At 37.4% G+C, this 13,176-nt stretch overlaps 2 protein-coding genes across 4 annotated transcripts; both read right to left on the bottom strand.

The window, feature by feature from the left end:
- On the bottom strand, positions 1,943–3,344 carry LOC18769024 (protein WUSCHEL). Its single transcript, XM_007203116.1, has 3 exons — positions 2,933–3,344; positions 2,733–2,821; positions 1,943–2,356 (listed from the first exon to the last, which is right to left on the bottom strand). The coding sequence occupies exons 1-3, from the start codon at positions 3,342–3,344 to the stop codon at positions 1,943–1,945; spliced, it is 915 nt and encodes a 304-aa protein (XP_007203178.1).
- LOC18770419 (RNA demethylase ALKBH5) lies at positions 7,691–11,432 on the bottom strand. Of its 3 annotated transcripts, none has more exons than XM_007201883.2 (6): positions 11,051–11,432; positions 10,304–10,867; positions 9,570–9,655; positions 9,068–9,378; positions 8,593–8,664; positions 7,691–8,507 (listed from the first exon to the last, which is right to left on the bottom strand). In XM_007201883.2, exons 1-6 carry the CDS (start codon positions 11,235–11,237, stop codon positions 8,210–8,212), a joined length of 1,518 nt encoding a protein of 505 aa, XP_007201945.1. In that variant the 5' UTR covers positions 11,238–11,432; the 3' UTR covers positions 7,691–8,209. The 3 variants fall into 3 exon arrangements, with proteins under 3 accessions (XP_007201945.1, XP_020424143.1, XP_020424144.1); XM_020568554.1 differs by having other exon boundaries at positions 10,304–10,899; positions 11,051–11,166; XM_020568555.1 differs by lacking the exon at positions 7,691–8,507 and having other exon boundaries at positions 8,589–8,664.

The following is a 13,176-nucleotide window of genomic DNA, read 5'->3' as shown; positions in this document are numbered from 1 at the left end:
AGATAAAACTCATGTGGGAGAGATTATGGAAATGTGAGTAAGTGGACATAGTATACGTACGGGTAAAGCAAAATGTCTTATGGACCCATGCGGACCAATAGGTAAAAAAATATTGAACCGCAATATATATAGTTGCGATGAAAATGGCAAGCAAACCAACTTGGACCATGGCCTTGAAGGCTTTTACATAGAATTGGCTGAAAAGCATGATGTATGTCATGCCTCATTTTGCTGGTAAGGGACATTACGTACTTGAAGCCCCAGAAAGCTTTAAAGATCTTCTTCGATCCACACCTAAATCTCTCTTATATCTATCAACCAGGAACAAGAAGCATTGTCTGTTAGTTACTTCTTCGAAGAGATCATGCTCTCTGTTTTTTTATTTTTTTCCCTCTTGAGGCTTTGTATGCTCTAAACGACAATTAAGGTCAGCCCTAAGCTATAAAGTTTGAACTTCTGTCAAACCAGAAAAAGGAATGCATCCACCCAAAATCTTGTTGATGGGGACCTCATTTATAGAGCTGTCCACAAGCTGAGCTCTACCAGACGCAAGAAAAATTGAACCCAATTGTGATTGTATATGGACTGATGGAGAGTGAATATATTTTCTGTTGGTGAATGTCTTTGTGAATGTGTCGTATGGCTCATGTCACGTTCATTTGTACACACATTTCATTTCTGCTTGTTTAACTCATTTCGTACCCATGTGAAGAAGACGCCATTTACACTCGTCAAAGTTCTAAGTGATTGTAAATCCAATGGTATAAGAAATATATCATTTATTTATATACTCAAAGCTAGGGCTGGCAAAAAATATAGAAATACCAAAGTTCACTGATTAACTGAACGTGAAAAACCGACTGGGAAGCCTACCGAGATATTTAGGCATCGAAACTTACTATTTTTATACTGAATAAGTAAAAGGCATGAACATCAATTCAAATAATAAAATTTAATGTAAAGTCAAAAATAAGACACATTACGAATGAAATGTAACACTTTCCAAGATTCAACACTTATATTATTCATGATTGTTGGATTTATTTTAATGCATATATAAAATAACTTGCTTCATATCATATATATATATATATATATACAAAAAAGAAAGAGGAAAAGAAGAAGAATATTTTGGTATTTCCAAAGTAGGTTCAAACTTCAAAATATATCCTCCTCGCACTTACCACTAGCTCCCAGCTACTTTATAAAAACGGCTGCATATAAAATACATTCACACACGTTCATCATTGTTGCCCTAACAGCATATCTTTCTATATTTCCTTTGTACACCATTTGATATCATTGGCAAATCTTTTCGACAATGCCCGTTGCCCACACCCACCAGAACAACATAAACACAACCCACCTTGACAACTCCAAAACCTAACGTAAACCCACCGTAGTTCCCTTCAAGTTCAAGGGCCCCACACTTAAAATCTCTGTCGACAAATGACGTCACAGCTAGCACAGCAAGCTAGTCAAAAATTGATCTTCTTCATCTCTCTAGTCTAGCTGCAGTTTTAACTTTTATTTATTTATTTATTATTATGTGCTTGAAAATGAACAGGCCTTTTATTAATGCATTATTTAATCCAATGAAGGTGACTGCAAACCGTCCAGCAGTTAAAATCTGCACCATCGGATCATGTTCTTGCATTTTAATTAAGAATCATGGGATTATTATTGTTATTATATTATTGAGACTCCATGCATCTTAATTAGCAAATAATTACCATGGAATATTCTTGGGAATAGGAACAACTAAAAGTTAAAAGCAAGATAATCATCAGCAGATTAAGTTCTTTGCATGACACGTGTCAAATACCCATTGACATATAGTAGTTAAGCAAACATAATTAGTAGTAGCCATTCAGATACTTACAAGCTGATATAAGATCATAAACATTAACATGGGGATACTAATTAATTAGTCTGGTCTTGATTAATATGATCTGAAATAATCACGGGTCATGTGGCCGTAGGAATTGAGGCTGAGCTCAAGGGAAGTGCGGCCATTGTTGCCGTCGTCGGAGCGGTACCAGCCGGAGTAGTAGCCGTCGGAGGTGGACTTGATGTTGCCAAAGCCATGGATGTCTTCACCATGCATGGGGAAGAGAGGGAGGGTTTCAATCTCTGGGGAACCCTGCAGGTTTTCTTGGTATTCATGATCTTCTTCATCCATCGTATTTTCTTGGTCACCAAACACTTGTCTTGATGATGATCTCTTGTCAAAGAGAGTGTAGGGTGAAGAATATGCATCAACACCAACCCATGATCCAAAGTTGTGACCAATATTATTATTAGATCCACCAACATGACCACTACTAGTACCTCCTGCAGCTGATATTGAGCAGTCCTGCAATTAATTCAAAAAAAAAAAAGGAAGAAAAAAGAAGAAGAGAGAAGATGGGTTAATGAATTTCACATTTGTTAAAAGTACTCAAACTGTTTTTTCATTTTAGTACCAGTCCTAGAGTGGACTGTAAATTCAACTAGTTTGGCTTGATTTGAGAAATGGGGTTTTTTTAATTTGGTCATGAAAGGGAAACAAGGGGCCAAAGGGTTTCTTCCTAAATATAGAAAATTTCCAGTGGCTGGATGTGGGATGTTTTTGTATGAGTAGATTATAGTAAATTAAGCTTGCACTGTGCTCACATGGGTGCAAAAAATTAAGGTGGTCAAGTTGTAATTAAGCAACTAAGACACACAATAACTTCCTGTTATATACTTGCCCTAAAACTCTTCTCCATGGTCATAGATCCATAGCCATGGCTCCCCATTTGCCCAACAGCAATCACACCAGCTGAAGAAGGAGAAACCCCTACAAATAAAAAACACCCAAATATAGTAAAAAGAAAGAAAGAAGGGGAGGGGAGAAGGTAATTAATTTTTTAATTAGCTAAAAGGGTTGGTTGTTTAATCAACTAATTACCAGCAGAAGCAGAACTGTTGGGGTACTTGTTGCTGTGATTAATGGGTTCATAAGCAGTAGGAGCATTATTATTATTAATCCCAAGCCCTGATCTTTGCATGATGGGTGGGGCTGGTACATCAATGAACCTTTTCTTCTGCCTCTCACGAGCCTTGTGGTTCTGAAACCAATAGAAAACGTTCTTGCCTTCAATCTTGCCGTACTGTCTCAGCCGAGCAGAGATCCTCTGAATCTGCTCTGCACTTGGGGACCTCACACCATTGTTGTAGTAAAGGTCCTTCAATATTCTAATCTGATCACTTGTGGGTGTCCACCTTGTACTGCTTTGCCTGCACAGAAAATTAGTACCACTACTAGTCCCTTTGTTGCTGCCATCTTCATTTGGTTGTTGTTGGGTTTGTTGAGGTTCCATTGAGAGGGCTTGGAAGGAAGAAAATTACAAAGGGAAGCAAACAAAAATGAGAACAGTGATCCGCAGAGAGAGAGAGAGAGAGAGGAAATGCATGAAATTGAAATGTTGGGATTGGGGATCAAGATGGGTTTATAATTAAGATGGGGGAGGGGCACATGGAGATATGAAGAGAGGAAATCAGAGAAATATCTGAGAGAGAAAGACTGAAGTTGACAGAGAGGAGGTTCATAAAAAGGGAAGGGACAAAAGAGGGCTTAGAAAGGGAGGGTATCAGTGGGAATTACTCGGTTGAAAAGGCATGACCAGAATATATGAAAAATTATTAATGATGCACTTTGAGAGAGAGAGAGAGAGAGAGAGAGAGAGATGAGAAGAATAATATAATATAAAATGTGGGGTGGCATGATATGAAGTGATGATATAATGGATTGGAAAGAAAGAAAGAAAGAAAGAAGAAAGAGGCTTCTGATTCTGAATGAATGAATGAATGACCATAAAAATGATGGTGGTACTGTGTGATTTAGAGGTTCTTCTTTTAATGGAGATCATAGAGTCCTTTTATTTCTTTTTTCTGATAACAAAACCAGGCCAAGATTTAGCCATAGCCAGAACCACAAGATATTCTTGTACTTACCTATAGGGTTGTCAAGGGCAAAACTGTCATTTGAAATTGATGAACTACCCTATACATAGGTTTCAAACTGTACTTGAGGCTCTTTGCCATTAGGGTTTCTATGTTTTTGGTTCTGCTATCCCCCCTTTTAAGCCTAGATTATTTGGGTATAATAATCTGGCCTGAGCTGGGGAGGGTAGAGTAAATACATATATTTACAGCCTTGAGGAATATATATATATATATATATGTATATATATAAGTGGAGAGTTTGCACTACTTCTGAGCCAATTACAGCATGGTAATAATCAATGCAAATTACTCACAGCTTCTAGCTATAGAGCCTCCTACCCCTACTTGTGCCAATCAAATCTCCGATTCTTGACAGAAAAATTTATTTTTCCAGTCTGTAAATATATATTAATATGCATTACTTTTGAATTTGTTCTCCCCAATTGGTTGCCTGCATATTTATATACTGTTAATTTTCATGTTGAGGTAACATATGCATGCATGTAATGATGTAAGTCATACTTACTTTGATTGAAAATTATGCTTTTGACATTATGAAAACAAAGATCAAATTTATGATCTTTAAGCTATCAACAATAAGAATGTTAGAATCACAAGGAGAAAATCCCTGGCGACCCACCCAAAAAAGAACAAATAGAGAAAGATGGGAGTCAAAGCCACTCCATATAACTCAATTCATAGTTTGAATTTGAACACGACAACGGACCAAATTTCACCATCAAATCAAGAGATTTAGTTGCTATTAGTCCAATTATGAAGCACACTCCAACTTTGAGCATACATTTGGACAACTACTTTTACTAGCATTGAAATAATTTGGTCAACAATGGTATAAACAAAAGTATCAAATAGTTTCCCACGTTATAAATTAGAATTCTATATCATAAAGGCACTCAAAATAATGAATCTGAATCACACGACAAAAGTTAATACGATTAGTAATAGTTTAAATTCACGATATGACGATCTAACACTCAAAACGAGCCTAGGTGGTTGTTTAGGAAGTACTAAAAGTGATTATCTAACAAACAAACAAAAACAAAAACCCTTCTGTCCCATTTGAATCCAACAACAATAAAAAAAGCGTTTCTGTTATTAGACACTGCAATTCTCAATCACACCTTAACAATGAAAGAAAGACTACTAAAATAAAAAAGTTGTGTTGCACAAGCAAAAGCACACAAACTCTAAGTAGGAAGTGATTTATTAGAGCTAAGTCCACCGCAGCAGTTTGGCCCGGGCAGGAGGGGCCCTAGGCTCGCGAGACGATTCTAACGCGCATAAAGCAGTCCGGGCAAGATGTGGGGGCCATCAACCCAGGTAAGCCCAAAGGTAGATCCGACCCGTGCTGTTGCCTAGGTTTACTAACGCCACGCTGGCGTTAGTGCCCTTTTCAAATTAGTTTTCCACTGCTACAAGACACGTGGCAGCATCTAAGGCGTCCGATGAAAATAAAATTGCAACGGCTGCCGCTATTCACATGAATAGTGACAGACCAAATATCACATAGTAAATAAAGTGCAACCTAGAGAATCCATTGTCATGAATCATGATGCCTGCAATCCTTTATGCTACAGTGCACGCGCCCCAAAATAAATGCCAAAAAGCATTTAATATGCTCTGTGTCATGGTTTCTGAAGCTTTTCATGCATATAGTCTGCAGAGGAGGAGGAGAAGAAGAAGGAGGAAGAGATCATCATCAAAAGCTTCATCATTCTTTGCCACTGCCGCTTTGTTTGTACCACCCATCATCCCTCCTCTCTTAGGTCTTAGCTCTTAACTCTTCTCTTCCCATACACACGCAATCTGCATGTGGTCCTTAAACCCATAAACACCCCCAGCTTGGTTTGCGTTTTATGCGGAATTAATATTGTTCTCATTAATAATAAGTAATATGTGTGTTCTTCTTTAATCACACATGACGTCTAGTCTTTGAAAATAAAAGATTAATCCACCATGTTAATGTGTTTTGTGTGAGTATTCAGAAATGATTATGTGTCTAAGCTAGTTGCTAGATTTTGTCTTTTTACACTAAATTTTTGGGCAAATGGAGAACATTCATTCAATCTCTCTAGCTAGCTAGCTCCTTGAATTCAACCAGTCTCATTCCTTTTTTCTATAATTCTGACTGTTGTACATCTCTCTCTCTCTCAACTCAACTTTTTCAGATTGCATAATATGTTTGATTTTGACACTATCATCATGAGATTTCCTTTCCTTATCATGCATTTACATGGGGTTTGGGACTTTGAGCCTCTCTCTCTCTCTCTCTCTCAAGACAAATAGCCAATTAGCCAAAGCCTACAGGGAGGAGGGGAGGAAAGGAGATGTGGGTTTTTGTTCCTTTGTCCAAATAGTCACAGTCTTGTTTTCTTTGATCAACTTTTAGACTTTGATTTGGCAGTGAAGTTGCACATATCTGTCCCTCTTCTTATCCAAAATCCTGAGCTGCTTACCTCATAATTGAGTGACCTTAGTGTGCACAGCCGCTGTGCCACCCTCCCTTTTCTTTCGGGTAATCATCCTTTGGGTGTTATTTTCTTCCCATATCTCTCAAGATACATCACAATTATATCATCACTGTCTACCATCTCTCTCTCTCTCTCTCTCTAGACTCTATACTTAATACAGTCTCATTAATTTTCCTTTTGGTTTCTTTCTCTTAAGTCCAAGATAAAGACTTGCAACTACATCTCTCTAGAGCAAGAACCCTAGCCTCAAGTTTTAATTTCTTTCTCCTTGAATTCATTCAATTTTTTTTCTTTTGCTTCTTATAAAGGAAATAGAAAGAAAACCCTATTACTTAATACAGTCTCATTAATTTTCTTTTTGGTTTCTTTCTCTTAAGTCCAAGATAGAGACTTGCATCTACATCTCTTTAGAGCAAGAACCCTAGCCTCAAGTTTTAATCTCTCTCTCCTTGAATTCATTCAATTTTTTTTCTTTTGCTTCTTATAAGGGAAATAGAAAGAAAACCCATAAATATATATATAAACATGCATTTCGTTTTAAATATGTTGAATACAAGAAACTTTGCTTAGAATAGTTAATAAGACGCCCTCTCACACACACGCACGCATATATATATATATATATATATATAATATATATGATATTGCTTCCTTGCTAGCTAGCTAGCTAGCTAGGCTGCTGCCACTTTGCCTCTGAAGTCTAAAGTTTTGATGGCAGGGGCAGCGCAGTTGCCTTTTCATGTGGTTTAATATGCTTTGTTTCTATAGCACTAGGGTCATATATAGAGTGGACCCCACCTTGCATAATTGATGCAAAGGTTAGGCCTTTTGGGGTTTCAGGGTTGGCATGTAAATGAAGCATTTGTGGGTTATTGGACCACCCCAACCAGCCACTACTGTTGCGTTCAAACTTCTCTCTCATCTTGTTTTTACATTTTCTTTTGTTTGGGGGAAAAAAATAATGGCTTCTCCATAGTTTTTGACTGGATGGTCTGTGGACCACAATCTCAAAGTTTGGAACTTGGGTTCGGGAGGATTGAGGAAAACCAAGATTAGAAATTCATGCAATAAACAGCTTTAAGCAGTAATATTTTCCCACTTGTTCTTGTTGGGTTTTATTTTGTGATGATGAGTATTTTAATCTTCACTTGTTTATGCTCATGGTCCAATAATCTAAAGATATTCCTAAACTTAACCTCGATCATCAAAGAATAATAAGAGCACACCCATTTGACCATACAATCAACGCTAGGATATATTAAAAAGTAGCAATATGCTACAAAAACAACCAGCTTCAAGTTGGTTGATGATCCAATATATGGTACAAATCACCCATGTTTCAAACTCACAAACCCAATAGTGCTACCCTAATTATGCAACCAGTTGCTTATAAGTAAAGCATCCTAATAAAATTGAGGTGGCATTCAAGCCAGCAAGTTTCATTTTGTCCACCGTCTTCGCCGCTTGCTCTGAACTTCAGCTATAGCCTATACTATACTAAAAAATGCACACATATGGCTCTTGGAAAAAGAATGAACCAAAGCACAGTTGACAAGCCTAAATAGATGTAGAAAGATACAAAACCAATCAGACCCTTTTCCTACAGCTCTTCCGGAATATGAATATGTAACAACCTTGATGACAAACTCATCTGACGACCACATGTCAAAAACCAATATTTAGCCCTCCAAATGTTGAAATGGCCCAACTGCAACACTTTAACTTGACAATGAAGCACCCATCATCAACTAGCCCCCAAAATTCACATTGACCCCCCTTCCCCGGTTCCACCTCATTCCAGATCCGCGTCGACTCCAGGTTGAGTCATGAGGCTCTGGGTGGACGTGACTTCTTTCTGTAGATCCCCTCATTTCTGAGTTACCTACTCTTCTAGTTGACTGTCTCTGACGTTCGCCTCTAGGAGTATTTAACCTAATTATCTTGTCCTCTTCATAGGACAATGGTTGAATATCCTGCAAGTCAGGTTCTGGAGCATAACCCTTGGGCCGTTTGAATTCATCCATTCTTCTAAATGTGATAGATATCCTAAGACATACAATAAAGGAGCAGGTAAATAGCCTGAACATAAATCATTAGTACAAGAACTATACTGCATTGTTTTAGCTCTTACCGTTTTGTAGGTACTGCAGGCACACAATGCTTAGCCACATCAGCCCCCTTTCCATTTAAAACCAGAACAGATCTGCATGGGAAAAGGCTGATTGTTAAGATTTCGAATCCAAGAAAAGGCTGATGCAAATATTAAAACTTTAATATAAATAAATGCCCTTTTTTATATAAATAGAAATGATATATTCAAAATAGGGTAACAAAACAAAAAAGGTGTGGGTAAGGGATCCACAAGAGAAAACACAAAACAAGAGAAAACTGCTGCCTCAAGAACAAAACACCAAAGGAACAGCAAAAGGCAAAAAACAAGAGGATGCCACACAAGCAAACATCAAATCACGGCCCCTAATCGCATAACAGACGAAACAGCCACATTTCTAAACACAGGAGTGATGGATAAATGTAATTGAAAACAACGGGTAGAGGCTAAACAAGGGCACAGAATGCACAGGCACAAATATGGATGGCATACGTACCCAACAGGCAAGGGGATTGCAAATGAACCATCAAACTCGCCAGCACCAATAACCTTTAAGTTTGTTCCGAAAAGTATGTCGCACTCACTAAGAAATGAAACAGTACAAAAAGGTCGAAGGAAGTCATGGTTGTCAACATGCGGAGGTATACAGTCCCCTTCTTCATATATATTGACAATGCAACTATCAGGTACACAGGTCGGCGGAAGCACATGCCACTTTACCAGCCTCCTAATGATCACCTTAAAAAGAGGAGGTATAGGATCTACTACGTCATTCTGGAGGATACCAGGTGGATTACCATTTTTATCCTGAAACCAACATAGCACATCAGATGCAATGCAACATCTAAAATGACTAGCACTTTATAGTTCCTTTGAGCATATTTCGGTAATTATACTGATATCCACCAGAATCACAGTTTAGCTGATCTCTACAAAATTTAATAGTCAAATAGGATATAAGGTCACCAGATATGGATGCCATAGTCAGAAAAGTATACCACTGCATAATTGTAGCAACAACCAAACTGAATGGTTACTCGTCCCTTGCCCCTCATCCACTTTTGGGGTGCTGTATATGTACGCGCTGCAACAAGTTCAGAATAGGTTAGCCAAACAGTATATACATTTCCCAATAAGAAAAGAAAAAAAAAAAATTCAATATATTAGAATGGAACTGGAAATCAAATTCAGAAAAGAAAAAAAAAACTTAAAAGGATATACTAAAAGTTCCATGTAACAGAATTAACTAGCATAAAAACAAGTTTAAGCTAAATAATAAATTTTGTATGTTTTCCTGTATCAACAATACATTAAAGATAACTTACAACTCGTCAAGAAAACAGCGGGGGAATCTTATCCTGGCATATACCACATAGAAAGTATTTTTGCCAACTTACAACTAAAATGATTACTAAATATACCTTGAGGGCCACAACAAATATAATTTTATAATAGGCAACCAAAGACATTATGTGCAGTAAGTAATAAGATCTAACCCTGCAAAGTTAACTTAGTTATAGAGTTTGAACGTCTTTACTTACATTCTAGCTAGGCAATAAAAACATTATGCTTTTCTATGTATGGAAATTTAGTACATAAAGCTCATGTATCAAATTAGCATACATAGAAAACTCCTATAAAAAACTGGATGTATAAAGCAAATGTCCAAAAACAGCAAGAAATATCAACAGGAATACCACACTGTATTGGCATTCCAAAAGCAAAGACTGACCTTTCAATTCACCCTTCTTGCCCATCTCTTGGAGCGAATAAACAAAATCAACTATCCTCTTCTGTTCCGCCGCACTAAAGATACCAGTATGAAGCTCAAGTCCCTCCAGAATGTTAGCAAATTTCCCATTGACCCTCTCCAAACAAATAAAATCTTTCTGCCTCTTTACATTCATGAACCTAATGTACTCCCTCTGCTCCCTAGACAATGTAGGCTTCGTTATCCTCAACTCTCCAGTTGTGGCATTTACATTCACCACCCGCTTACTCAATTCACGCTCTTCCTCTTCCTCTAGCTCGTCTTCCTGCGCCATATCGGCCCACGACATTCGAGAACTTTGAGTCTCTACAGAGGGGGATTTAGGGGCCAAGCCACTGCTAGAAGCTTCCGGGTCGGATTCAGATATCCCATGAACTCCGTTTTTCCAACTACCTAGTGAATTTGAGTCCTCATCATTATAATTATCTTCACCATTATCACTAGCCCCCTGCAATTCCGGGGTCTTCGGTGTCAAATCACTGGAATTTTCATCTGGGTTGACCGGTTTAGAATCACCATCAAGTTCTACAATACCCATCAACAAATTCCCGATAAGGCTATGCCACAAAAGAATTCCAATATCAAAATTTATTAAATTTACTGTTCTCTTTCTACTTAAACACATAAAGATTTGAAATTTTCCTACTTTACATACTATCTAGACCTAAATTTTCCGGGGAAACAAATGGAAACCGAATAAAGGCGTACCTGAGCCGAGGGAGCGGACGCGATCGGCGAGTTTAGTGGAGCAGTGGTTACAGAGATCTCTGGAGAGGAAGGAAAGCCAGTTGGTGAGGAACTCCGACGCGATTTGGAGATCCGAGGGCTGGTACCCGACTAGAAACGGGTCGACCGGTTTGTCTGGGTTGGTGTTAGTGTTGTTGTTGTCGGTCATGGCTGGCTCTGTTGCTGCGCGAGTTGACTCGGCGAGTTGATTTTTGCTTGGAGCTAAAGACAGATGACAGGTACAAGTAGAGAGAGCGGGTAGACAGAAGCGGTATTTGTGGAGGTTTGGATTGCAGTTGAACCCAAGTTTTGTGACTATAAAAGCTTGGGATATGGATGTAGTTCTGGGCTTTGTGGCGGGGTAGATTTGTATTTATGGGGTGGAACAAAGTTGGATTCGGCCGGGATTTGGATATTTGGATTGGAATCGCATTCCTGTATGGCATCGGACACGTGTACGGTTCGTAAAGCAGTTGGAATAGATATAGGAATGCAGGCTCTCAATAGATTTGCCTTCTGAACTCGTGAGGAGATTGGTGCCCTAATGCCGAGGTTACTTTTTCGGATTCGCTTGAGAATGCTTCCGTAAAAAGCACTTGTGGTTATAAAAGTTTTTATTAAAAGCAAAGCATGTTGAAATTTTTGTGGTTAATTTCGATTTAGTATCCTAAATTCTTACTTTTAAGTTTGTTCATGCACATTCAATTTTAATGATTACATATTTTTAGCTTTTCAATTTTTTACAATCTGGTTCCGGCGTTAACTTCAACATCAAAATTTCTATTAATTGATTGTATGGCAAGCATGGTTCTCACCTATTTGCTTATTTTGATGTCAGTTGACGAGTATTTTTGGGTAATTGGTATCTTTCTCGCCCATGAAGAACACATTACACGCACTAATACCAAACTATTTTTTAACAAATACCATTCAACTGACATTGAAAGAAGTGAATAGGGAGGCCCCAAGCTTGCCATGCAAGTAATTAACGAAAATTTTGACGATGAAGTTAACGCCGTAATCATATTGTAATCATTAAAATTGAGAGTACATGAATAAACGTGCCTTCAAAATAAGAGTTCATGGTACCAAATTAAAATTAACCCAAATTTTTATAGAAAATCCAACTATTTCTTGAAAAAGAATTTGAGAGTGCTTCTATTATGTAGAAAGCAAGTTATAGTGATTTTTATTAGAAGCAAGCATGTTAAAATTTTTATCAAAAATCTGACTGCTTTTTGGAAAAGCCTTTTAAAAGGGTTTCCTTAAGAAAGAAGCAAGCACATGTCATGATTATATTATTATTTGGGAGATTCACTATTATACCCAATATGGGGGCCCAAATTATAAAAATATCCTATATAAAATGGACTTTAGAAACACACCCAAAGCCTATTTACAACATAACAAAAAAGCTTTTAACTTCTTATAAATTACAAAACTGCCATCAATTTCTTAAAACAAGCCCAACCCCAAAATCTCATAAAAATACCCAAAACACTCAATAGGGCATCAAAGTAATTTAATAATCAATATTAAATTCAATAAGGCCAGCTATCATTTTTTGGGTTTTTTTTGGGTTTGTTTATAGGAATTCAATTGTGTAGGGTTTATTTATAATATTAGTGCTAGAAATGGGTATATCACTAAATATCTCTTATTATTTTTGGTTGTCTAAAAGTTATGTTACATGCATTCTTTGTTGGGTGCATTTTTGCTCACCACCTTAACTCTAGGTGTACCCTCACCACCCCTCTCAAAAGTTGACACATGTCCATGGGTTTAACTATGGTTAATTCTTTATTTTTTATTTATTTGATAACATTATTATGAGATAGAAACAATACTTCAATAAGATTTTTCCTGATTTACCTTTATTAACCTAGCAAACTTTCCACTTTTCTAAATTAATTAACAACTACCCAAATAAATAATTGGCAATTGGCGTGCTTTAATATGAATATCAATTCATAGGTCCCCTTATCATGAGCATGAAAGCAACCTTGAGAACTCCGTGGAATGGATAGTCAGGAATCCTATGAGTCATGGAAAATCTCCATAGCAACTCTGTATCGTTCATGTTGGGAAAAACCTTTGGAGGTTCTATG

The sequence above is a fragment of the Prunus persica genome, chromosome G7 (assembly GCF_000346465.2).
Source record: "Prunus persica cultivar Lovell chromosome G7, Prunus_persica_NCBIv2, whole genome shotgun sequence".
NCBI lineage: Eukaryota > Viridiplantae > Streptophyta > Magnoliopsida > Rosales > Rosaceae > Prunus > Prunus persica.
Note: the sequence above shows the minus strand (reverse complement) of the source record. Positions and strands in the feature narration are given on the sequence as shown.

What these genes read in the sequence shown, in the direction of transcription:
- LOC18769024 (XM_007203116.1), bottom strand. Translation starts at nt 3,344, where the DNA reads ATGGAACCTCAACAAACCCAACAACAACCAAATGAAGATGGCAGCAAC. An exon ending in CAACAGTTCTGCTTCTGCTG is followed by an intron (nt 2,822 to 2,932) that starts GTAATTAGTTGA and finishes TTTTATTTGTAG; the next exon opens with GGGTTTCTCCTTCTTCAGCT. An exon ending in CCATGGAGAAGAGTTTTAGG is followed by an intron (nt 2,357 to 2,732) that starts GCAAGTATATAA and finishes AATTAATTGCAG; the next exon opens with GACTGCTCAATATCAGCTGC.
- LOC18770419 (XM_007201883.2), bottom strand. Translation starts at nt 11,237, where the DNA reads ATGACCGACAACAACAACACTAACACCAACCCAGACAAACCGGTCGAC. An exon ending in GTTGCTACAATTATGCAGTG is followed by an intron (nt 9,379 to 9,569) that starts GTATACTTTTCT and finishes TGTTGGTTTCAG; the next exon opens with GATAAAAATGGTAATCCACC. An exon ending in CCTGCAGTACCTACAAAACG is followed by an intron (nt 8,508 to 8,592) that starts GTAAGAGCTAAA and finishes TGTATGTCTTAG; the next exon opens with GATATCTATCACATTTAGAA.